Source organism: Felis catus, chromosome A2 (genome assembly GCF_018350175.1).
Source record: "Felis catus isolate Fca126 chromosome A2, F.catus_Fca126_mat1.0, whole genome shotgun sequence".
NCBI lineage: Eukaryota > Metazoa > Chordata > Mammalia > Carnivora > Felidae > Felis > Felis catus.
In genome coordinates, this window is record NC_058369.1 from 130,130,193 (window position 1) to 130,156,397 (window position 26,205).

Sequence of the window (26,205 nt, forward strand, 5' to 3'; positions counted from 1 at the left end):
TGCCTACCCCCAGTCAGTATCAGCTTCTATAATTACATTTAGCATGCAGACACCAAATAGTTTATTTTGCTTTACATTTAGGTTATCCAAAAATTGCAATAAAACATTTTTTACTTACTACTTTTTCAGAAGTGATAATCCCTCTGCAGAAATATATTATTTATATCTTTGATAGATATAACAATCTTTGAATAATGCATTTGAGTGAATTATTAAAAAATGATAAATTATTTTAAAGTAGCACAAACCTGCCAATGTTTGGTGTATTATTTAATATATTAGTTTCTAACGGTGTAATAGATACTACTTAAAACTTACATTGTAAAGTATAGGAAAGATGCACCCAAGTAATAGATTTTTGGCTTCCATTTACACTACATAGAATTATAAAGATTTTATTAAGGATTTGGATTAGGACCACTTACTCAAACTTAAAGTAGTAAGGACAGTGGAAACCTAAATCCCACTAGTATATTTGGAAGATGGGATGAGAGGCTAGAAACAATTTTTTTTTTAACTCATCAGCTCTGCTCTAAGTGATACCAGTTTCTATGATCTCATTAACAAATGGACAGACATTATCAAGGTGCTTCTGAAGACTAGTTTCACAAAAGCATACAGTTGCAAGGAATAGAAATGAGACAGGCAGGGAGAATATAAGAGACAATACTAGTGCCTCCTATATCCAAAACAAACCATCAATATATTCAAAGTCGAATCAAAATTCAGTGTAAAATTGCAATTGCAACACTCTACCAATGAACTACACTACTTTTTTTATTGTATGACAATTTTATTCTGAAGGTATTTTTTATTCTTTTTTTTTTTAAGTGTATTTATTTATTTTAAGAGAGAGAGGAGAGCACATGCACCAGCAGGGGATGTGCAGTGAGGGAGAGAGAGAATCCCAAGCAGGCTCCGCACTGTCAGCTGAGAGCCTGACACAGGGCTTGAATTCACGAACCACGAGATCATGACATGAACTGAAATCAAGAGTTGGATGCTTAACGGACTGAGCCACCCAGGCACCGCGAAGGTATTTTTATTCTTAAAAACAGACACAATATTTTTCTGAAGATCTATTATATCACCGAGTCTTTGGGATATTTGACCAAATATGTTATCTCCTTTATTTTCATTTAATTACCCAGTAAGTACTTTCTCACAAGTATACATAATTTCAAAATTCATATTCCTTCTAGCACATTATGGATCCAATGTCTAGAAATTCTCAGAAAAATGTAAAATACATTAAAAGCCACATACTCAGAACAGTTTATCTGAGGTCTCTCCAAATCAATAATTTACTTTGGCAATATGAATAAAATGCTGCAATGTGTAGTCAAATTTTATTTTTTTAACCATGTTTAATTATGTCAGCACAAAAACTGAATAATCAAGGTAATTAATCTTTTAGAATGAAGTACATGTTTACATTGTTCACTCAAAAGAACAAGATGCTTTGTGGTAGTAACCTTTTATACGGCACCACACAAGCAGAGGCACTGCCCTGCTTTCATTTTCAGAATCAAACCAAAAAATCAAACTAGGGGGGAAAAAAGTTCAATACAATGACCCATTCAGCACTAGAAGTTTTCAACTAAAACAATGTGGCATTTTCCCTACAGCTTTCTTATGATCATTGTAAATCCTAGAAGATATTGAATTTTCAATGCAAAAAAGGTTATGGAGGACATCAAAAGAATACTCTCCTAGTTCTTGTTTTCTAAGTAAATGAGTATTTCTTCTTAAATGTTTCTTTATTTGAGAGAGACAGTGGGAGAGAGAGGCAGAGAGAGAAACAAGAGAGAATCTCAAGTAGGATCCACACCATCAGAACAGCCAGACACGGGGCTCAATCCCACGAACCATGAATTCATGACCTGAGCTGAAATCAAGATTAGGTGGCTTAACTGAAGCAGCCACCCAGGCACCCCTGTAAAGGGGTACTTTTCTTTAAAAAGCTTTTCAGTTTAATTAAAAAAAATTGTTTAATGTTTATTATTTATCTTGAGAGAGAGATTGAGTAGGGGAAGGGCCAAGAGAGAATGAGAGAGAATCCCAAGCAGGCTCCGCACTGACAGCATGGTGCCTGATGCTGGGCTCGAACTCACAAGCCATGAAATTATGACCTGAGCTGAAATCAAGAGTCAGTTGCTTAACTGACTGAGCCACCCAGGTGCCCCAAAAGCTTTTCAGTTTTAAAGGTAATACATGCTCATCAAAAAAAAGGGGGGGGGGAGAAAGAAAAAAAGAAGACAAATTAAAGCAGTGTACAGAAATACAAAATGAATATATGAAAATGAAAATTCTCATTTTTCCTAGTTTCTTTCCTCAGAAGTAACTACAGTTGATGGTTCTTTGTAAAGTTTCAAAAATTTTCTCTGTGTATATGTTTGTTACTCGCGTATCTATATAGCTTTGTCTATACATAGATGCACTCATTTTATCTGCATTTAAAAAAATTTTTTATATTTATTTATTTTTGAGAGACAGAGAGAGACAGAGCACAAGGGGTGGAAGGGCAGACACAAAATGAAACACAGAATCCGGAGCAGGCTCCAGACTCTGAACTGTCAGCACAGAGCCCGACACGGGGCTTGAACTCAGAAACCGTGAGATCATGACCTGAGCTGAAGTTAGACGCTTAACCGACTGAGCCCCCCAGGTGCCACTTTTTCTGTCTGCATTTTAGATTTGACTTTTGATTTAAACATGTATCTTAGACATCTCTCGCAGTACAAACAAAACTCGTTTATTGGTTTCCATAGCTGTGTAGTATTTCACTGAACAGGTATTTCACAATTTATTTTATTCCTATGAGGTTACTTCCAGGTTTTCATTAATATAAAGCTTCCCTAAGCTTCCTTGACTTTCTAGATTTCACAAAGACTTCTTAAAATAATGATATATTATTTTACAAGCACTGAGGCCTAAAAATGCTGAAAATGTTGAGGCAATAAATACAGTAACTGTCATGAAGAGCCAATAAGCCAGTAAGTTACTTTATAAATAAACCAAGTATTTATAACAAAATATTTCTCAGAGCAATATAGCCAATTACCTGCTGAAGAAATCTTCATAATCTTTAAAAAGGGAAACACATATAAACATAATTACAGAACTGGGCTTCAACAAACCAAAGTGGAATATGCCATTAGTTAAAAGGGAAATATGAACACCAATTCCAACAAACCTTAAAGGAGATATCAGATGGGAAGGATGGAGACAATAATCATGTTTAAAAACCCACCAGAACTAGTGGTTTACTCAGTACTGTCAAATGATAAACTAGCCCACCTGTAATGTTGAAACTGCAGTTTCAAAAGTCTAAAATGATATTCTTGCCTGAAAATTTCTTGGACACAAAGCTATTGCTTTCAAAAAAAAAAAGTTACTTCATACTTTGGAATTGTCACACATTAGTAGGGATTTAGAGGCAAGTATCTGCCTTACAGTAACAAAGGCAAACATCAAGCAGGAAAAAAACCCTGACTGAATATAGTCTCAAAATCAGTAGACAGATGACAATGCACAGAGTGATGGAGATTCCATGGATAAACCACGTTTGGGGATATTTAGGTTGTAATTATCATTTTTCTCCAAGAATTCCAATGTATTTTGAGATAAAGTATTTTTTCCTTGTCCTCCAGAACACAAGAATGCAACTACTAACTTGAGAATAAACACAGCCTTCTTTTTACTGAGGAGGAAGAGGAAAAGGAAGAGGAGGAGGAGGAGGATGAAGAGAAGTAGGAGGAGAAGGAGACAATGCTCTTCACAAACTGGCTGAAGCTTTGGCCTGACAGGACGATTCCTCCAAATACAGTGCCAGATACACCTATAGAATCATATAATAAAGTGAGTGAGAACATGGGTCAGAAAGGTCTGGGTTCAGGGCGCCTGGGTGGCTCAATCTGTTGAGTGACTGACTCTTGATTTTGGACCAGGTCATGATCTCGCGGTTCGTGAGTCTGAGCCCTGCATTAGGCTCTGTAGGCTCTGTGCTGGCAGTGCAGAGCTTGCTTGGGATTCTCTCCCTTGCACCCTCTCTCTCTCTCTCCCTCTCCCCCTCTTCCCCTCCCCCCACCTGTTGCATCCTCTCAAAATAAATAAATAAACTTAAAAAGAAAAAAAAAAAAAAGGTCTGGGTTTATATCCCTGGCTCAACCACTCAATAGCAGAGTAACTTCAGGCAACTTCTCTGAGTCTTGTTTCCCTAACCTACTAGTAGTTATTATCTCATAAGGTTCTGTGAGGCTCAATGGAGATAACAAACTCAAAGTGACAGTGCTGGGTCACTCTGGTTAACCATAGCTCATTATGAAGCAGTGATGCTTCCACTTCAGCATGTAGCTCCCGCAGGAACCCGACTGGAATTGACAAGTATTCCCTAAATATGCTATGTAGATTTCTGCCTTTGTTCTTACTACTTCCTCTATAATCAATGTCTCTTTCCTCCATCATTAACTACTGGAATTTTATCTTTCTCTTGACACTTTTGCAAATGCTACATCATAAAAGCCTCTCCTACCCTGTCCTTGGTTGTTATTGAAAGCTATTCACTGTGGGACCTTATGTTACTTACATAATACTTACATCTGGCTTTATACTTGTGTGTCCTTGTCATATTTTTCTCTTTAGACTGTAAGATCCTCGAAAGTATACTCTTACTTATCTTTGTAACCTCTTCAATATTTGCCATAGTAGGCCAAAAACACCTACTGAAGTTAATGTTTGAGAAGAGAGTATGTGCTTTTTCAGAGGTATGTACAAACTGGCAGAGATCCAGAAAAGTATACTTGAGCTCTTAGTGTCCTCCCTCAGTGTGGTCCAAACTCCACCGAATTTGACATATATGTTAGTTACTGTGTCTTAAAATTTTAATTGTTCCCTAGTTATTTATATAATTTCTTCCCATTTCCCCCATTATTTTGCATTTATTTATATGTGGGTTGTGTTTCCAGAAATGAATTAGAATAAACACATTTTTGTTCTTCCAGCATTTCCAGAAACCTTGCCTTATTTTCTAAATAAATCCACATGGCAAATGTATATTAATTCAAATACTTCAATTCTCTCATTTAAACATCCAAGAGTCTCTATCTAAAGCTATTTGATTCTAAAACTAAGAGTAAATTAACAGCCTACCTGTCATTTCACCCTATTTCCTTTTGTACTTTAAAACCACTAACACGAGTACAACCACAATCAATTAAAATAATATGGAAATAGGGGTACGTGGGTGGCTCAATTGGTTAAGCATCCACCTCTTGATCTCGGCTCAAATCATGATCTTATGGTTGATGAATTCGAGCCCCCTGTCAGGGGTCCACTGTGATCATGGAGCCTACATGGAGTTCACTCTCTCCCTCTCTCTCTGCCCCTCCCCACTCGTGCTCACTCACCTGCACAGGTGCTCTCTCTCTCTCTCTCTCTCAAAATAAATATAAAAACTTTAAATAATAATAATAACAATATGGAAATAGGTGTATGGAGTATGTGAAACAGAATCAACTAGGGAATACGTACAGAATATTTAAAAACACTGAAAGCAGTTAAAGACTAAAAGGAAATGCTTCTCCTTTAACACACTAAAACTATTACTGTATCCAAAAAGTGAAAAAAAGGCTAATGGTAATCACTAGAAAGTTATTATCCTGCAACAATGTTAATCTTATAATTTGACTTCAGTAAGAAGTTTCCAGAATGATAGAATGATGTAGCACACCAATTAGTAGAAGCATAAGCTTTATCTTTCATGATTGTTCTGTTTCTTGAAGGAACTTAAAGAAGTAAGTAATTTACTATTGTTATTAACCTGATCAAGGTACATTATCATCAGAAGCTGCAAACTCTGCTAAAAGAGAAATTCTAATCTTATAACATGAATGGATGTCCATTAGGGATCATGTTAAAACCACCAACTTCATTTCAGTAGATGTCTTATCTCACATAAAGAATGTTGCTAGATATAAAGTGTCACTGGTTTACCTCTAAATGATCCAGTCCCTTCAGGAAACGGGGTGTAGTTTTAATAAAATGGGACTCATAAGTTTTTATTACATTTATAATGAATGCTTTTCAGTTTTATAGGCTCTTTGAAGGAGCAATTTAGTTTCTCTATTAAAACATGACTTTATATCTTTCACGACTCTCAGGTTTCAATTTTATGTTGCTACCACTCTAAATATAAATGAAGATATTGAAGTTTTAATAAAGGTATAGAGTTATTTTTACTGGCATATATGGGATGCAAGTTTACAAAATCACAGGGAAAAGTACAGAAGATTAAAATCTCTTTTTAATCTGATTCCTTCTCTCTTCTTTCCATCATACAAAACCTCTCAAAACCAATCAATGGTTATATCAAGGTATATAACATATTTAGGTATTAATAAAACAGGATTCGTGATATTGCCTTTTCAGAATAAAGCATAATACAATCCTTTTACATTGACTTATCGGTGCAATAGAGTATACCACTGTTTAATTTAACTTGGTGGATCTTTAATCAGTCTTTTTATTATACCTAGCACATCCATATGAAATTGACAGACATACTGGCTTTATTTACATCATCTAGGTCGAATCCAAGCCCAACAGCAGGGACTATTACACATGAACTAAGGACAGATACAGGCAATTATGTTTGTTTACTTTCCCAACTAAAGAACCCATTATAAACCCAGTCCTATTTAAGAAGTTGATACTAAAGAAGTAAGTAAGGCATTCTTTCTGCTCATTAAAAACTCACTATCTGCTGGAGAAAAGGGAGAAACAGATACACAAGCATTCATAATCCATTGTGATATGGCTATAACAGATATCTGTATCCAGAATAAATAATGCAGACCAGTAATGGGACCAGTGGGGAAGAGCAGGCAACTCTGGCTGGCAGAGAGAAGACTTCATGGAAGTGCTGCTTCATCTGGAACTTCAAGGATGACTAGGAGTTCACTAAACATATTAAAGACATAAAGGCTTTGTAAACAATAGGAAGAACCCACACACGATGGCTAATCAAATTTAATGCCACTGCACAAATTAGTATTTTAATTCTTCCTCACTTTATTCAACAACGATCTCAACAAAAATACAGTGTTATGGTTAAGAAACAAGGACACTTTTCCCAATCTATTTTTAGATTAAGTCTTCCATAAAGACAACTCAGACCTACTCATACAATTCTGATTCCCATCTTAGCTTGTCTGGGTATTTGGGGACAATTTTACCAATTTTTCTAAGGAAGTCATGTGAAAAACCTAGCATCACACATGTTTGGAGGGCACAAAGACATCTTTTAAACACAAACTCTGGGGGCGCCTGGGTGTCACAGTCGGTTAAGCGTCCGACTTCAGCCAGGTCACGATCTCGCAGTCCGTGAGTTCGAGCCCCGCGTCAGGCTCTGGGCTGATGGCTCAGAGCCTGGAGCCTGTTTCGGATTCTGTGGCTCCCTCTCTCTGTGCCCCTCCCCCGTTCATGCTCTGTCTCTCTCTGTCCCCAAAAAAATAAATAAACGTTGAAAAAAAAATTATTAAACACAAACTCTGCCTTAAACGGATATGCAGAGCATGCCTACATCCTACAGCTATATAATTAAAATCAATGTGTTGTCCCCAACTGACATTTATCATATTGAGTCAATTGCCTCAACTTCTAGAATGCAATCTTTATGCAATTTTTGGAGAATTATACTCTACCCAGCCCATGTGGCAAACTAGATATTAATCTCAAAGCACATCTTTCAAGAAGTAGCTTCTTTACTTGACTAAACATATTTCAAATGCTGTAATAAAGGTATCATTTCTAAGATAAAGAAGAATTGAGAAACAATCAGAAGTCCAATGAAGGATTTCTTCTTTTCCTTTAATATCAGTTTATTAACTTCCAAGATGACCACTCTTAGCAGAAAATATCAGTGCAATTAAAATCCACTAATGGAACTGAAATTTATCTAGAAAAGCAAACTATTCACTGGAGTGCTGGCCCCTATGTCTACCTTACTAACAATTCTCTGATGACAAGTTTCAAGAATCAAAAGTAACTGCACTTGTCATGCACTCATAGCTTCCTATCACGTAGAATTCATTGTTGGAGAAGTGTCTTCCTTTCTCCCATGGAAGCCTATCATTTAAACTGATTCTACTCCAAATATACCTAAAGGGGCAAAGATGAGTGTCCTCACAGTTAGTTTCACTCATGAACCCAGACAGCGATTCAAGTGCCTCTACTTTGTTCTAGGTTGCTGTGCTCTAATGATCGACAGTAAAGAGGATATGTAGAATTGACTCTTCACAGAGACTGGTTGAAACAGTGCTAAAAAATAGCATCAAAGGAAAACATTACATGAGCAGAAAGAGAGTTAGGGGAAATGGACTACTTCTCTTCAGGAATGGGATAAAGGGATAATAAGCAATTTTACTCAATGAACTCTAGTTGACCCAATACGGATTGATTAGTAGAGTAGAAACAGAGATGAGTGTGCATGGGACATTGGGGATTTGTAGATAGCTGGCAACCTGAAACTCTTGAAAAATGGTGGATAGAAACAAGCAAGCAAGTAAGAAACAAAGAAATAAATCCATAGGCACCCACCATATTGGGAAACCAAGTAGAGATGACTTGAGAAGTTGTCTCTTGCCCCAAACTACAAACATGGATAATTGTGGGAAAGTAACCTAGACCCTTGCAAAAAGCCCATTTGTTATCTTAAAAAGCAGAAGTAAAAATTAAAATCTCCCAAACTAGAAATATATATTCAGATGCAGATACCAGGAAAATGAAATGGCTAATATTTAAAGGGGTATTTCATTTAAATTCAATTGATTCATGAAAACAAATGCTTCTATAAAAAGAACTCAATCATCTTAATAAGCAAGGCATAGGTTTTGTGTTGTCTTGACTGAATTTTTTCAAAAAAATCTTAATGAAGGTATCCTATATTTCAGGTACTATTCTTGGAACTGGGATACAGCAGTAAACAAAACAGATATATATTAGCACTTTCGCATCGCTTTTATTCTAACATAGAAGACAGACAATAAGTAAACAAGAAAAATATACAGTCAGTCAAATGACAGTAGTGTTATAAAGCAAAGTAAAGAAAGCCAGTGAGATAGGGAATATTGGGGAAGATGTTACTTTATTTTTTAAATTATTTTATTTATTTTTAGAGACAGAGAAAACAAGCAGGAGAGAGGTACAGAGGGAAAGAGAGAGAAGATCTTAAGCAGGCTCCATACTCAGCGCAGAGCCTGATGAGGGGCTCGATCCCACAACCCTGGGACATGAGCCGAATCAAGAGTTGGATGTTCAACATATGTTTTTAAAGAAAATAAGTACTAATGTTACATTAGATTTTCAAAACTCAGTGTTTTGTGTTTTATTTTTTTTATTAAAACTGGAAGAGCAAAGAAACCAAGAAATCAGATTCCAGTGCTACTTGTTCTGCCTCCATCTGACATGTAAAATAACGTATCTCTGGCTTCCTCTTTTCCATTTTCTGGAAGTAGGGGCATGGATCTGATAAAAAGAACCATAAAAACTAAAAGGATCTTGAGGATATCATGCAGTACAATCAGTAGCAGAGCAATGTAATCCCCCCAAAATAGCTCCCAATTGGTTGAAAAATCACTGAAATTTAAAACCTCTTGGAAACAATTTCCTTTCCTTGGGACCACATTACAGTGGTTACCCTTGCAAGAGCTTTGTTAGGAATAAGTTTAAAATAGTTACTTTAATAATACAAAGAATCTATACACTATGGAACTGCTGAATAGCCCAGACTCACTGATCAGTCATGCTCCTAAAGTCTATCCATCCTAATCTACCCTCAGAAAGGAAATAAATCTCACTTTAGAATAGTCATCTATCACCTTTTACAAGATCTGCATTTTAAAATATTATTCTAAAATAATATCATTTCTCTAGTGGATGAGAAATTATTATGTCCTGTCCAAGAATTCTTCAATGACTGAGATAAATCCTGCTGCGAGTAGCTTTGAAAATACTTTCCAGAGTCCACAGTGTGCACTGATGCAAATGTCTCACGAGAGGCATCTACCTTTAAAATGCAATTTACAATCCCCTTCTGTTTAAATAAATTACAATAGGAACTGCAAGTCATAAAACAAAAATCTCATTTAGTTTGTAATAAACTCCAGTGCATATAGTCACCTCTGTATTAAAACACACATGAAAAAAAAACTGATTAAAATAAAATATTCTGTTCAATTCTCCATGTATAGATTTCAATAATGCTGACTGATGTTTATTATGCTTATTATTATGTATATTAGCACATAAACATAAAGTAGCTATGTCTGATAATACTTCAATGATCTAAAAGTTCTCTTTTCCCATGAAAATTGCATACTTTGCTATTTGGATTAACAAAGAAGAGGTTATAAAAAAATAAAAATTAAAAAAAAAAAACACTATTTCTTGACCACCACCTACATATGGGTATCACACTGAACACTTTCATATAATAAGTCACCTACTCTTTACAACAGCCTAAGGGGTATATTTTGCCATTCCATTTTAAAGTTAAAGGAGGCTAAAAGAAGTTAACTAACCCACCGAAGATCACAGGGTAAGAGGCTAGGATTCAAACTCCAGTCTTTCACAGTCACCTGCCAGAATCTCTCCAAGAAAAAAAGAAAAATTCATTAGATCAGAATGACATAAACTGATGCTATTTTCTCAAAGAAATGAAATTATGAGATTACAATCCTTACCAAAGGCTTAATGCTAAAAGAACCTGAAGAAGTAAAGCAAGCAGCATGTTTAATTAACTATGTTATGGACTATAAATCACATAGTTCTGAGATACCTACAATTCTTAAGAGTTCTGAGACATCTAAAAGTAATAATAATGTCTATATTATGTGTTCTTTACTGTAATAAAAATGAAATTTAAAAATGGGTAGAAAGAAGATATAGTAATCTAGGTTTAGGTCTCATTTCCAAGTTCCTGCCTCACTACTACTACCTCCTAAAAGTTTTGCTTATTTTTATAGAAAAAAAAATTTGAAGGAAAAGGTAAAGCAAACAAACAGGAAAAACAAAAAACCCTCAAGACCAGAATTTAGGTTTCTTGCAGGGAGACTCTGAAAGCCAGACATTTAGTGAATAGAAGTACTCTGTGCCCCTCTATGCAACACACACAATGCAAGGTAGGAAAAGCAAAAAACAAACAAACAAACAACGAAAAAGATGAGTTCATAACTTTAAAGAAGTCCTGTTTGACAGGAAAAAAGAGGCTAAAAACAATCAAAATAGAAAATATTAAGTACCATCTGTGTAACAAGATTACGTGAGGACAGAAGGTTTTGAAGGTTTTGGAGGTTTTGGAGGAGATTCTGAGTCAAACAGTATCCCTGATGGTTTTTTCAGACAATGGCTTTCATTTTTAAAAGAGTTTATTGTGCTGTTCTCATTTTCTCAAAGCAAATTTCCCTGGGTAAATAGAACGGGTCCTCCAGTGTCTGCGCTGCCACGAACAGCCACTCTTTGGTGACATACGAAAGCTTCACGCATGAACCAATCCTCAATCACATCGAATTTTACTTGCTTTGATTTCTCTCATTACAGGATTTCTTCACAGTGTCAAAAAGAAAAAAAAATACCCACTTTCAAAAGCTTTGACGTGAATAATGACAAATACCAAAGGTACAAAATTGACATAATCAAGTCTTTTTCATCTACCTAAAAATGCTCTTACTGGTACAGTCATTACTTGAACATTGCTGCTTAGAAGGTCTGTTTGTATTTTTTTTTCTTGAGGGTATATTGGGATGTAAGGCGTGACTATAAAGTACTAAGACTGAATTCTTTCTCACAAATACATCAAATATAATACATACATATAATACAGCAAGTACCATACATCAAATGAGTGCAGCCCTTCGAAGTATTTTTGCTGGACAGGCTATATATCTATTTCAAAGGCAACGTCATTGCACTTTTAGAACTTCTCTGTGGTGACTGTCACAGAGCCAACTGACCAGCTCTTCAGGGAAATAGGTCCCACTGAAAGTCACCGGACATCATAGGTCAAAGATGTCTCTTCTGTTAGCCAAACACATACTGTTCTCTCCTTCTTCCATCTTTACATCTTTGATTTCATAAATGAAATTTACAAACTAACCACTTCAGTATACAATGAATGACATTAAATTACAATAAATGACAACAACAACAACAACTAAATACCAGGAGCTTTACACACTAAAAAAAAAGGTCAAGTCAGAAACTGTGGCCCATGCTATTTTTGCTCCCACTCTGCTCTCTCTTAGCTGCCACTGCTGGGGAGCTGAATCTAATCCTATATAGAGTTCCACAGAGGAGCCCATGGGAACAAGCTGAGGTTGTTGATGAGGGGGCCTTATTTGATTCACATCAGGAATCAGACTAGCTGGGGTGAGTTCATTTGTGCCCTGCTTGCATTAAGTGCCATTACATAATAAGACAGGTAAAACTGGCTGGCAGTCTTTCTGCATCATCTAGAAGTGCAATCAGTCTAAGTGGAGAACTGCCTGTACAGCTCCAAGCCCGAGTGCATACAACAATTAAAACATGCTATGATACACAGTGTTAAATCTACAAAGATAGCCCAATGACAGGAAGTCTGTTTTCCTAGTGATACACTAGACTGCTTTCAAACTAACTCATATTCTGTCTTATTCTTGCACAGTTGTGATTTAAAAAAATATATAAAGTTCTGCACATCTCACTACTAGTCAAGTCCAGAGGTTATTCATTGCAACTGTCTTAGCACACTAGATCCTGCTTGCTTTAATTTAAGCCTATTTCTTCTCTACCCATCCAGAGGAAACAAACAAACAAACAAAACCATGATTCTTTTTATACCCCTTCAGGCAAGTAAGTCCCCCTTAGCTTTCCAGCTCTCAGTTACATATGCCCAGACTTGCTAGGCAATTTTCCAGTAAAGGTACTTCATCCAATAAAGGTAGGGTCTATGTTTATGCTCTTTTTGGACTAAAGTAACCCAACCAGTGACTCTGATCTTCTGATTTTTGAAATTGGAGCATTGCCTTAGAAGCTTATTCTCATATCATTTAAGCAAAAGAACAATAAAAAAGAACAGAACCAACAAACAATAAGCCTCATCAGGAGAGACCTAAATTTTCCTGAGGGTTTACTCTTAGGCTCCTGATGGGCACACCAAGTAAAAAACTTCCAGTAGGCAGATAAAAGAAGACCAGAAATTGCCATTTACTATTCTTCCAATGTTTCTGAATAAAAGTACCTTTTACAAAAAAAATATTTTAAAGATATTTGAGGAAATCTACTCTATGATTTAAACTTGAGGATCTCTCTTCCTGCTTTGGAATCTATAACGTGAAACTTTTTCTCAACAGATTTCATCCAGTAACAGCCTTTTGAAATCTATCACTAGGGTACAGCTTTGGTCAAAATGTACATAAAGCATCACTATAGATAAAATTTACCTTGGAGGGGATATAGAATGGTAGCTAAGTACTTGGAGTCTGAAATTGGGTTGCCTGGTTTAAACACTTCAATTCAGCCACTAACAAAGCAATCTTTGTGCCTCAGTTTCCTCATGGGAGACTGACTTATTACACAGGGTTGTAAGAACTGAGATGATAAACATAAAACACTTACTGTGGCCCCTAGAATGAAGATTTCAATTACTGTTGCTCATAATTAAGCTGAGTTGTATGTCACTGCTCACCCTAGTCATTCCCAGACTTCAAAGAGACTCCTTAAAATATAAAATAAACTATTTTTCTAACAATAGCAAGATCCTTTCTGTTTCAAAAGATTAATCTGACTCCATCAGCCTTTTGGTTTGTTCTCAAATTCAGCTTTTCACTCTTTGCTGTTCTAAGAGCCACCATTACTTGTTACCTATCCTCACTATCCCTCATCCCTACAGTACTCAAGACTTCACATATTTGTCCTCCTTCTACTGCTCTCAGCTCAAAGGGTCTCCTACCAAATTATTATCAGCCTCCAACAATCAATTTGTGCTCTTTTTTTCAGACTTCAGTCAGGGAGTAATGGCCTCAAACAGAGTCGGTTACAAAGTTTTATATATTCTTTGCATCACTCAGCTCCGGTCTTAAAGGCTCATGGCAAAACATTCATTTTGACCATATCCAATTTTGTTGCTATTTTAACAACATCCCCTCAGGTGATTAATCATTCAGGAAAAGAACAATAAAGTAAAATTTTCATTGACATGGTTTTATTTAATAATTTTAACAGTCCAAGTAATGGGAATGGTGAAAGCAAGAAAGCTTTGGTTCATAACATAGCTCATTATTGATTAGAATTCCAAAATCAAAGCAAGTCCCTAATTAATAACCCCTTTAAATTATTTGATTCTGTGGCTGAATCACCACATTGATACTTATTCATTTAATTATGCCCTGGCCCAGAGAACTGACATTTTTACTGGCAGGTTATGAAATGTTTGTTAAAGCTATGAAGTCTAATTACAAAAGCCTTCTTTCAGAGACTCACAAAGGGTAGAGAAGAGTGAGAAAATTATCTCCCTGCTGCCAAAGGAAGTTAAAAAATAAATGAAAACCTATAGGAGTGAATCAGATGAAAGGCACTTGTGTAGGTGGTTTAGAGCACATCCCGTATGTGAGGCTGGGCAAAGAACACAGAGCAGAAAATGCGAAGACTGCTCTGGTGCCATCCTCGGGGTCTTTGTAGAAAATGTTAAAGTATTTATTTTTCTTTTCTTCAATGGGGTTGGCTGTAACTGAAGCTTCATGGCTGTTAATATGTTATCATTACTCAAATAATTAGACTCGGGAGCAGTAGATTTTTTTAATTAGCTATCTCAAAGCAAGTACCATTATAATCATCTAATTATCCTTTGAGGCAGCTTATGCACAAATGGTTTTAAACATTCACTATGTTACTACTATGGGTGCTGTTTCCATATGTATCATTTAAAACTAATAGTGTTTATGGAAATACAGTGATGAGAACCTAAAGGGCATGATATTTTTTTTTCAAAAAATATTAATTTTCAGAAAGTAAGAAATCACTAATTACATTTAAACTCAAAAATTAATATGTAGTTTCATCCAACAAAAGTAAAACTAATGTTCATCTTCAATTTATTCACATACCAATCAAGCCTAAAGGTATTTCTTAGCCTAAATGCCAAACATTTAGCTATATTCAATCAACAAGATTGCTTAGCTAGATAAATAATTACCATTTTTATCAGGAAAAGTTGCCTTGCTATAATAACACAAAGTATGGTTCAATCAGCCTTTAAGAGCAAATGACTTTTTAGAAGATCTAATTGTATTAGGTAAGTCTCTAAACAATATATGACCTGACTATTCTAGCAACAATACAGAAGGGTATTCAAACTATAAAATAACTTCCCTTCATTTATCTTTATAGAATGCACAAATATGACATCACAAACCTGCCCAGAAATAAGGGGGTAGGACAGTTATAGGCAGACCTAAGAGTTTGAGTCACGTAAAGAACCAACTCAGGTGTTGGTCTCTAGGCTCCATGCTACCTGCTTTTCCAATCTGCAAATGGAGGCCAAGTGTTCCTTCTGTCCTTTCAGATTTCAAGCAAGGTGTTTTCTGCCAGGAGTGAGGGATCAATGCCTTCTTCTTTTTCTCTCTTCTAAGTAACTCCTTTTAGCTGAGACTTTGTTTATTATGTTCTTGACTCCCTGCCTCATCTTTACTAAAGTTATCTCAGCCTTGGCATTTCCATAACAAGAAACCCCTGATATAAGGATTACTAGAAATTTAGTTAGGACATTTGTCTTAACAACTACAAAGTTCTTTTTTAAAGAAAGAACACTCTTCCAACATGATGTGACTATCTCTATTCATCACTTTGAAGTTTCCAAGCCGGGTTTGTTTCAGTTTCTAAACTGAAAACTATAAAATCTTACAAAATTCATCTAATTTGCTCTGATGTCTCTAGGTAGAAGCCTCTTCAACCAGGCAGATAGGTGTCCATTAAGATGTCTTCTCACTGCCATAGGAGGGAGTATTTCTCTTTCTCTGTGTCTAAATATATTTATATAACACATTTTTAAGTTTGTTCATTTCTCTAGTTTCACCAACCGGTCAAAATATAAGAAATACTGCATGTACCTATACTTGTATTTTTAATCATAGTACTGCTCTTTAAGGGAAGATCTCAAGGAAAACAAAAATTACCCTTGTACCATGATAGTAGCATGAATATCGAAGTGAGAATCCCCATAAAGAAATCTTCAAATTAACAAAGAGCAATCTTCTTCTCAGAGAACTGAAGCATTAGTCAAATAGGAAATAATACTAGAACTTGAGAATCCTGTGATATGTCCCCCAACAATATATATAGGGACAAAGCCTCCAGCCTTACCTAGATGAAAAGAGAAAGGGAAGGAGAGTAAGAATTTTAAGGTGGGCAGAAGTTAGCTGCTTCCTTGCAAATAATAATGATAATAATAATAGTAAATTATATATATAATAAATTCATTCTATATATAAGACTTTGTGCCATCAGAGAAGGAGATGAGGAAATAAAAGAAAATTATAAGTACTTCAAGACAATAACAGACAGGTGCTATAGGAGTTCAGAGGAAAGAAACCATATATGATTGTCCTGATGGATATGAGAGCATTTCAGATAGGCCCTAAACCATGGGTTGGATTTTAACCAAAGGAGATAATATAGAAAATATCTCAGGGAAGGCTTCAGTGTGCAACTACAGGAGCAAAAGTGTGGACAGAATAAAGCAATGGCTTATTCAGGAAAAGAAATGAAAGAAGGTAGGAAAGAAGGAAGACACTTTGAGTTCAAAGCATGGAATGATTCAGTGGGAATAATAGAAATACAGTCGGAATCATAGGTTGGGCAAGATCACAAAGCTATGAATATTAGGCTCAGTCTATTTTATTCCAAAGTAATGGGGACCCTGAGAAGTTTTTTAATCAAGGGGATATGATCCGAGCCAGAGAAATGTCATATAGTTTTAAAGCATAATATGAAACAAGGAGAAAAAATGATTATTGAAACACAAATCCTAAATGAATTAGAACACAAAGGAAGAAATAAATTTGGAAAACACAGTGGTTTCATTCTCGGACTGGATAATGGGTTCATGGATTTTCATTTTGTTACTATGCTGCATATGTACACACATACACAAACACGATTTACATGGTAGGCTGTACATATTATTTCCTGTGTCCAAAATATTAACATGTATTGTCATATTTTACATTTAAATTATTTTGGGATACATTTTCAGAAATGACCTAACTGGGAAAATAAATGACTATAAAGGAAAGAGAAGAATGATGATTTCAAGTCTAGGAGGTCATACATATCCTGTGTCTAGGAGGTCATACACATTAACTGAAATAAAGCAGATGAGGTCTGGTGAGATATCAATGAAAAGAAAGCTAATCAACAGCTAAAAATAAGAAAATATTACATAAAGAAAGCTAAAAATAAGGAAGAACTCAAAAGAAATATTAACGATGGAAAAATATAGATTTAGCAATATTTAGCAGACTATTAACATAGAATCAAAATTTTTAAAAGGGAAATAAGATCAAAAGAGAGAAAGCAGAGACAAAAAAAAAAAAAACAACTTGGAAGAGAACCTAGAAATTCAAATGTATAAAAAGTCAAAAAGGAATCCAAGCAAAAATATGAGCAACAGGCAATGAGGGAGAGGAAGGAGATGGACCTAGGGAACCTAAAGCTACAGAAAAAGGGTTTAAGAAGAAAAAGCTGGTCAATAATGCAAGAGACTTTATGGAAGAAAAACAGAAGAAAAAGCCACTGAACTCATCAATGTGTGGCCCTGCGAAAGTAGCCATTTCGGGGTGTTTGGGGGGGGGGGCGTGGCGAGCACAGCAGGACACAAGGCAGGAAGAGGCGAATGGGCATGTGTAAGAGGGAACAACTTCCACAGCGACTTTCCTCCCCTTTGCAAAATCTGATAGTGAATGGCAAGGTTGAGACGTGGGGACCTGAGGAGGGATTATGAAAGAGGGGGGAACTCTGCATAATGACTTAGTCAGAGGAAAGGAAATAGTGGAAGATACAGGAGTGAGGGGAAAATCACTTCTCAAGCAAGATCATAGAAGAAGGTAAAAGGAAGAGGCTAAAAGCCTAGGGCAATGTTAGAGGCAAAACAAGAATGGCAAAGGATTTTATATAAAAATACTTGGTTGTTTTTAGACAATTAAAAAGATGGTGTGCTAAGAAAGGGTAGATAGAAGGTTGCAACTTAGAGGAAGTGCATGGCATGGAAGCAGGCTTTGAGAGATACTGAGAATGATTTATCAAAAGGACACATTCCAAATTGCAGGCATTAACCACATCATAACATCCTTAGACTAATCTTTCTTTGGTCCAGTTTTTCTCTAAAGGCGCTATAACTGTCGATTCAATTGTTCCCTGGGATTTTATAAATGTTCACCAAGAGAAAAAGACTGTCTTCTTTCTAGGCAACCGAGGTAAGACTATGTATATTTGAAGATACTGGTTACCGTGTGCCCATATGAAAGTTACCTCCCATAGGAGAAAACAAACACAGAGAAGCACAGTTGGAAAGGATGGGACAAAGAGGAAGAAGAGGGAAATGTGACAATAGCATCTGAGCACATGGAGTTTCTCTGAGGTCAGTTTCACCCCTGGAGTTCCCAACTTGATGAGTCGAGAAACCACCCCCCAAATTTCCGAATCCATCCCTTGAAATGTTAAGCTAATTTGATTTAGATTTCTGCTTCTGGATATACAAGTGAGTTATGATGCCCAATGCAGTCTGTGCAGTGCAAATGCCATCCCAGCTACTAAGCACAGTAGTTGTAGAGGCTGGGGACTGTTGCAAGAGGGAGTTGAGGAGAGGCGAGGGGGAAGCCTGAAATTAGCTTCCCAGGAGGAGAGAAAAAAAATCTGGTATCTGCTCTGATACCATTGTCTCTGCTTCATGGCACACTCACTATTCCAAATTCACTTAAAATTTATATGTAATTAGAGACAGTCTGTGCCTCACCTTTAATACTCACCTCACCTTTAATACTTAACTATATAAACTAAGACTGACCTGTGCTTCTGTCTAGGCAAACACATTCCACACAGCACATTTCTCAAGGGTCAACTGGAGGTCACATATTGAAATGAAAATGATTTCTTCAACTTGCTCTCATCTTCCTTCTTAACCTAGTCATTTAGTCAATTATTATAATACAGCCTGTTATTCTTGAAAAACACAATTAACTAGACAAGCTAAACCATGATTTGAAAGGTGTTCTCATTAATAGAAGTGATATTAGAGAGGAAAGACATCAAAAGCTTGAATGAGGAAAAATAAGTACAGATCTTACCTTTACTCTAAGGAGCTTGAAAATTCAGTTAAGAAAAAGTAGCCATCCTTACACTGAGATTTCTGTAATGAAATTCTTAAAGTCCAGAAGAAAACTATTCAAAATTAGATTAAAATGGTTCTATGTTTATTGCCTTAATACTCAAGCCCAAAATGGAGCAGAGAATGCCTTGATTGTCCAAATCACTACATCTTTACTCAAGTGTATTGTTGGTGATGAGTCTCTCCTTTTCTGTTTGTTTAGAAGCACTTACTATGTGCCAGACAGCGTCCTATGGGTCATGTATTCATGTATCCTTTCATTCGACCTAGTAATCAACCCTACAAGATAGGCACTGATTATTTTCTTTTTACAGAGGACAGCACTAAGGTAAAGAGAGATTATATAACACCTCTCAGGCCATAGCATAAGAGGTGGAGACCTGTTGGGCCTCAAGCAGTTTGATACCAGGTCTAGGGCTCTTAATCAGTGTGCTCTGTTTCCTTTTGTACATGAGACTGTATGTTGGGAAAAAAAAACAAAACAAAAAAAAAAACAAAACAAGCACATAATAGCAGAATGGAAAAATATGACTCTAAATGACAGCTGGAAAAAATACATTGTTGGGAGTGTGGAAAGAAGAAATCCAGAAGATGAGAACGGAAGAAACAAGGATGCTGAGAACACAACAGCAAGCAGCATAATGTGGTGCCCTCGTAAAATCCTGACAGGTGAGTAGTGAACCAAAGAATTGGACAGAAAACCAGGATCTTCTTTTGGAAAGTCTTGCAATAATAGGCTTAATTAATTTATATCTAATTATGTATGAAGTAGAGGTTTCGTGATAATTTTTGAGCACAGTGATAGGATTTTCTCCTTCACTTTATGAAAAAAGTATCTGGAATTCTGGATAGGGAGAACCAGAGTTACAAAAGTCACTTAGGGACTAAACCTATAATCCAAGTGATATAACAAGGACTCAACACTGTATCAGCTGACACAGAAAAAGGCAAGACTTAAAGGCCATAAACACATAGGATATGGTGGAGGGAAGGAGAACTGAGAGAGCGTGAGAATGGCAGGGGCAAAAAAAAATTGAGATGTAACTTATCCCAAGATGGGAACCATGGCCTAAAAAAAAAAAAAGAAAAAAAGAAAAAAAGGAGGGGGGGTGCAGCAAAGCTTCTTGGAGGAAAAGAAATCTTGAGAGAGACTTGCTGAATGATTAAGAGCTGGCAGAAGGAATGGAAGAAGGAGGAAGCAGAGATGTGAGGGAGAAGGGGAAAACTGCAGTAATTTGAGAAGGAGGACTAGTATGCGCAAAGACCTAGTGCCAAAAGAACACCCTGTGATGAAAGAACCACAAAAAGGGCCTTGGGAAAAGCTGAAGCATGGATCAGGAGTTGAAAGGGAGCTTACAGGCCTCAGCCTTGGGTGTTGATGGATCTGCATTCTGGGGCTCTGCCATTAATATGATTCAGCTGTTCTTCGTGTGCCTTCTCAGAGTAGAAATTTTATTTTGCCTTGGCTTCTTCCTGAACACTTCCGCCCCTCACACTGCATGTTTTCATCTCTGTCTCATAATATCTTCTTCCTCATCTATCCATAGTTTCTGTTTCACGGCCATCTGCTACTTTGTGGCATTCTGTCAGCTTTGTTTCAACTGTTAACTCTTTTCTCTTGATCTGTCTAAACTCCTCCTATGTTTTAGTCAGGCTGTGTCACAGGGCCAGTGACCTAGAGCTTGAGTATCTTTGAAATAGGTGCCCATTCCCAAATCAATCATCTGTGGGGTAATTTGATTCAAACCATGGCTGCTTCCTCCATTTCTAGAGTTTTCTCTAAAACCAAAAAGTAATCAAATGGCCAAAATTAAATTATTCTTAATTTGCAATTCTATGGCCACAGAACACCAGGGACAGTATAAAAAATGACTTGAATCACACAAATAATGAAGAGTTATAAGTCTCCATGTTTTTCCAACATAAAACAGATCAATAGGGGCGCCTGGGTGGCTCAGTCGGTTAACCGTCTGACTTCGGTTCAGGTCATGATCTCGTGGGTTGGTGAGTTCAAGCCCCACGTAGGGCTCTGTGCTGACAGCTCAGAGCCTGGAGCCTGCTTCAGATTCTGTGTCTCCCTCTCTCTCTGCCCCTCCCCCGCTCGTGCTATGTCTCTCTCCCTGTCTCAAAAATAAACACTAGAAAGAAAGAAAGAAAGAAAGAAAGAAAGAAGAAAGAAAGAAAGAAAGAAAGAAAGAAAGAAAGAAAGAACGAACAGATCAATAGGTTGTGACCCTTAGAACAGAGACATATTTTTTCAAATACATAAGTCAATTAAAAATAGATCGTGATAGTATTTTGAAGAGACTTTTTTTTAATAAAAACTCTTCATCTTTCACCCTTTGGTGTCCACAGTACTTTCCAAAAATACCTTTTCTTGCTTATTTAGAAAATTCTGTAAGAAACACTGAAAACAAAGTTTATGGTAATAAGTCAATAAAAATAAAGAAATCAAATCAATAATCCCCTCCTTTACAATCCTTCCCGTGCTTCAATAGCATGTTTATTTTCCACCCAATAAAGTAATTTTTTTTTCAAATTTAAGCAAAAGTTTAAAGCTTACCTAAACGAAATATAGGACATTAGGAATTTCCTGGAATATTGCTCAACATTTAAAAAAGAATCTAGTGCAATGCTATTTAGCTTATCAGGATCTCAACACACACCTAAGAAAAAGAGTTTAAAGTACAAGACCCAAAGTGCAGCCACAGGCCACATCTGGCTCAGAGACTTGTTTTGCTCAGCCCACAACATTGTGGGCAAAATTGTTTTTTGATGAACTGCATCTCTCTCTCTCTCTCTCTCTCTCTCTCTCGCTCACTCTCTCTGTGTATGTGTGTGTGTGTATGTATATATGTATGTATATTCTCTTTGTGTGTGTGTATGTATGTATATATATATATATATATGTATATATATATGTATACACACACACATATATATATTTGAACAGACTTTTATGTATATATATGAAACTATATATATATATTAGAAACTTCACTAAGAAATCCAAATTTCAGTCTTCTCCTAAAAAACAAATTAAAACCAAACAAAAAACTAGAAGTTCTTGCAAATGAGGCCTGCAATCCCCCATGTCAATAACCACTTTGAGCTGAGTAAAAAACTATACTTTCTGGTCCTGGCATACAGACACAGATTTGTCGCAGTCTCCACCACTCTTCACTGTTTACCACTGGTCCAAAGTGGCTATTGCCTCCACACAGACATTATAAGTGTATCAGAAAAAAAAAAATGAAGACAAAAACAAATAAAACAAAAGTACTATTTCCTCGGCATTGTAGGTACTTTCCAGATCACCTACACGAGCCACTCCATTCCCAGGAGAGCCTCCCATGCATACATCTGACCATATCCTCCCTAAGGTAATTAAGTGTCTTGCTCAAGTCAAAAAGCTGCTAAATAAAAGACCCAGACTTGAATCTGAATCCTCAGATCCCAAATCCAGTGCCTTGTCAGCGTTGGTACAGCTAATACTGCCAGCCAAGTTGTTTCTCCCAAACAGGAATTATGAAGATATTCCAGCTTATGAATATAGACATTTTTACATCACAGGATCAAATTTACTCTATACAACAGGCAAAATAAGTAAAGCATCCATTTAGTCTACCTCCTAAAACAATATATATCTCTCCTCTCTGAGTTCCCCTCTTATTTCCCTCAACAATAAAAGAAAAATTAGATACAGAAAACATTAAAGCACCCACCAATAGGCACCTATGAAAGAAAAGAATGTCAGTCTTGAAGGAAACCTCCCTAGAAAACTTTGGCAAAACATTACTGTTCTCCTTTTTTCAGAAACTTCTCTACTGAAATTCCATTCTCATTCTTTCTAATACAAACCTAACATTGGCTCTTACACAAAATGGTTGAAGTCATCCTTTTGTTCTTTCTACATTTCTCATCTGTAAATGTGCTCATCAACTTGTCAACCAGACTGTTAGAATTTATACTTAATCTTCACATTCCCTCTCAGCTGAAATTTTCTCCTATCCCTTAATAATTTCCTATCTTGATTACTATAATTTCTTTTATATTGTCCTCTTGAAATTCATACTCTTTTATGTCACGTAGGGCCAGAATATGTGGCTAAAATAACATTTCCCCCCAACCGTCCCTCTTTTTCACAAATGCATTTTCGCTTTCTCTTATAAAATTCCAATTCCCCTCTAAATTACTCTGGATACCTCACTGTAATTATCTTTTCAGTCATTAGAGCATGGAGTCACACATCGCCAATTTTTTTCATCTCACATTCCTTTCATGAGGTCCCAAGCAGATATTCTTTGAGGTATTCTCTTTTCACGTGCATTGTTTTAAATGGTGCCTATCAAGGCAGAAGAATGGGAAATCACATGAAGGACTAACCAAATCTCCTTTTCTGTCTTCCCTCAGAAAAGAGGGAGTGGTTCAAAGTGTATTCCACATTTTAGAATTGCTTTGAAATTTAATTTGGGGGATATTCTAATAAATTGGAATTTGCAAGTAAATAGTTTCTCAGATTCAAATATCTTTTGGGCAAAAGATAAGAAGTCCAATTCTACTCTATGAGGCACTAAAAAAGGCAAATATTAGAAAACTATATCATCAAAAGAACATCATGTGAGGCAATAAGACTTTCAACTTCAGAAGGCTTGGCTTTATGATTTTATATCCAGTCAACCACATAAGCATTTCGAAATTTTTCAGTGAGAAAAACAACATCTTTGAGAGGAAGGGGAACAGGAGAAAACACATTTTATTAAATGTATGCAGATGATTTAGTTCATACAGATATTTAAAGTAAAAACCCAAAAGGCACATTTTAATTTTCCCTTTGTGAATTTCCAAAGGGAAAAAAAATGCAGACATACGTTCTTATTATCCACGATGTTCCCCCATTGACTGATTATCTTTTGGTCTCTCTCATTCTCTGTCTTACACACACACACACACACACACACACACACACACACACACACACACACACACATATTAGTTACAATGTTCCTGGTTGGGAATGTTTTTCTCCGCTCTATGATCTACAGTGAATCTTTGTCCTAAAGCTAGTCTTCCTTCTGGTATTAGGATGCAGCCAGGAGCCCAGCAGAAGAGAAAGAGAACCAGTTCTGGAAGCTTTCTCTTTGTAAGCATAAAGAAGACCCCTCCAAAAAACAACAAAAGCAGCATTATTCCTAACATCGGTGGGCTTTAGCCATCATCTGACCCTGTTCATGTGAAACTGTTAGAGGTACAAGAGATGGGTATTCACCTGAGACACATCAAACCTGGTGCTGAAGCTGGGACTGGGCTCAGCTCCTTGGGAAGCATTAGGCCTACAGAAGAGCTGAGTGCTTCATCAAGAAAACAGGGTGCTGTAAGGAAAGAAGCAAAGGGAAATGGATGCTGGGTAGACAACTAACCAATGGCCATTGATCAAAATGAAAGTTGTAATGAAATTTTTTACACTTTCCTTCTTCTCTTTGTAAACAACAACAAAGCTAGCTATATTCTGATTAGCAGCAAATTACAGTAATTGCAGGAAAACTTTCACCACAAAATCATAAAGCTGCAAACTACTCATTACAAGTAAAATTCAAATGCAAGGCAGAAAAACTATTAGACAGGAAATAACTATTAACCATCCCTACATACTCTAGAAATCATATATTTTAATATAAAACTAAATTTGATGATTTTGGGGTGTGTAGATCTCTACTATTAATTGAAGGCCTTCAATATCTCTTTTGGGGTGGTTGGGAGGGATGTGGTGCTTAGAATGCTCAAAAGCAACCGTATTTCTGGTTTTGTTTTCACTTTTCTTTCCAAAATAGTAAGCTAAAGAAAATGCTATCTCCTGGTTGTATTTTCATAACCAGTAGAACTCAAAGGACTCTAAGGGAGACAGAAAATTTGACATAATAACAATAATAAAAAATTTCTCCCTTTACCAACCTTTCCCCATGTGAAGCTGGCTTAGCCATACCTCTATGGTTTTATAAATAAATATCCAAACATAAACAAATATTCCAAGCTGGGAACGAAGTCTCTGCTCCTGTCCTAGAGTTTTCTTGTACAAGGCATCAACCAGACCCGGCAAACCAAAGTTTTACAAGTCCTACCAATTTCTCTGCACACCCTTTTAAGCTGTTCAATCCCTTATGAATGTCACATTTCTTACGAAAATAAATGTCTTCCTCCTGAAAGAGCTGCAAATCAAGAACACATGTATCTGTGCTATTATATGCTATATTTGCTACATTTAATGAGACCAAGGGATGAGCTTTCAGCATAATTTCAGAAGTTTTATCAGTTTTTTTCCACTTCAGTGTCAGAGGAAACATAAATAAAATGTCACCTATCCAGTCTTAAAAGAAACAACAGAAATTGTCCAAGGCTTATATCTTCAGCTAGACCTAAAATATTTTCATTAACCCAACAGGAGTGAAAGTCTCTACTGTTGAAAGATATCCAATTAACCTAGTTTATAAACTGTAAGGTTGGAATTCAGTCAGTTACTAAAATAGTTGTTGTTTCTAATTAATTATTTCAGGGTGACCAGTTGTAGGCCAGAGCTATGTGTGTCAAAGTCACTCACTTAGTTAGCAATGACACCAACGGAAATTACTTTCCTATGAGAAGTTCTGAAATCTAGGCCTCTGGCTAAAGCCAGTTATTGCAAAAGAGTAATAAACCTTGAATTCAGTGGCCTGTCCCTTCTAATACAAAATAATGAATATTAAAAAACAAACCCAAGGATGTGCTTAAAAGTTGATATAACAAATATTTCT

At 36.3% G+C, this 26,205-nt stretch overlaps 1 protein-coding gene across 9 annotated transcripts in view; it reads right to left on the reverse strand.

Moving 5' to 3' along the window:
• IMMP2L (inner mitochondrial membrane peptidase subunit 2) overlaps positions 1–26,205 on the reverse strand; it is an 888,431-nt gene that overhangs the window by 530,424 nt on the left and 331,802 nt on the right. Inside the window, exon 5 of one of the 9 annotated variants that reach the window (XM_045053274.1) lies at positions 6,547–6,960. The exons of 7 other annotated variants lie outside the window; for them this stretch is intronic. In XM_045053274.1, the coding sequence (XP_044909209.1) occupies positions 6,912–6,960 (49 nt within the window). In that variant the 3' untranslated portion in view covers positions 6,547–6,911. Of the gene's footprint in view, positions 1–6,546; positions 6,961–22,321; positions 24,790–26,205 lie in introns of those variants that run through there. One more of the 9 variants, XM_045053276.1, reaches the window with a different exon arrangement.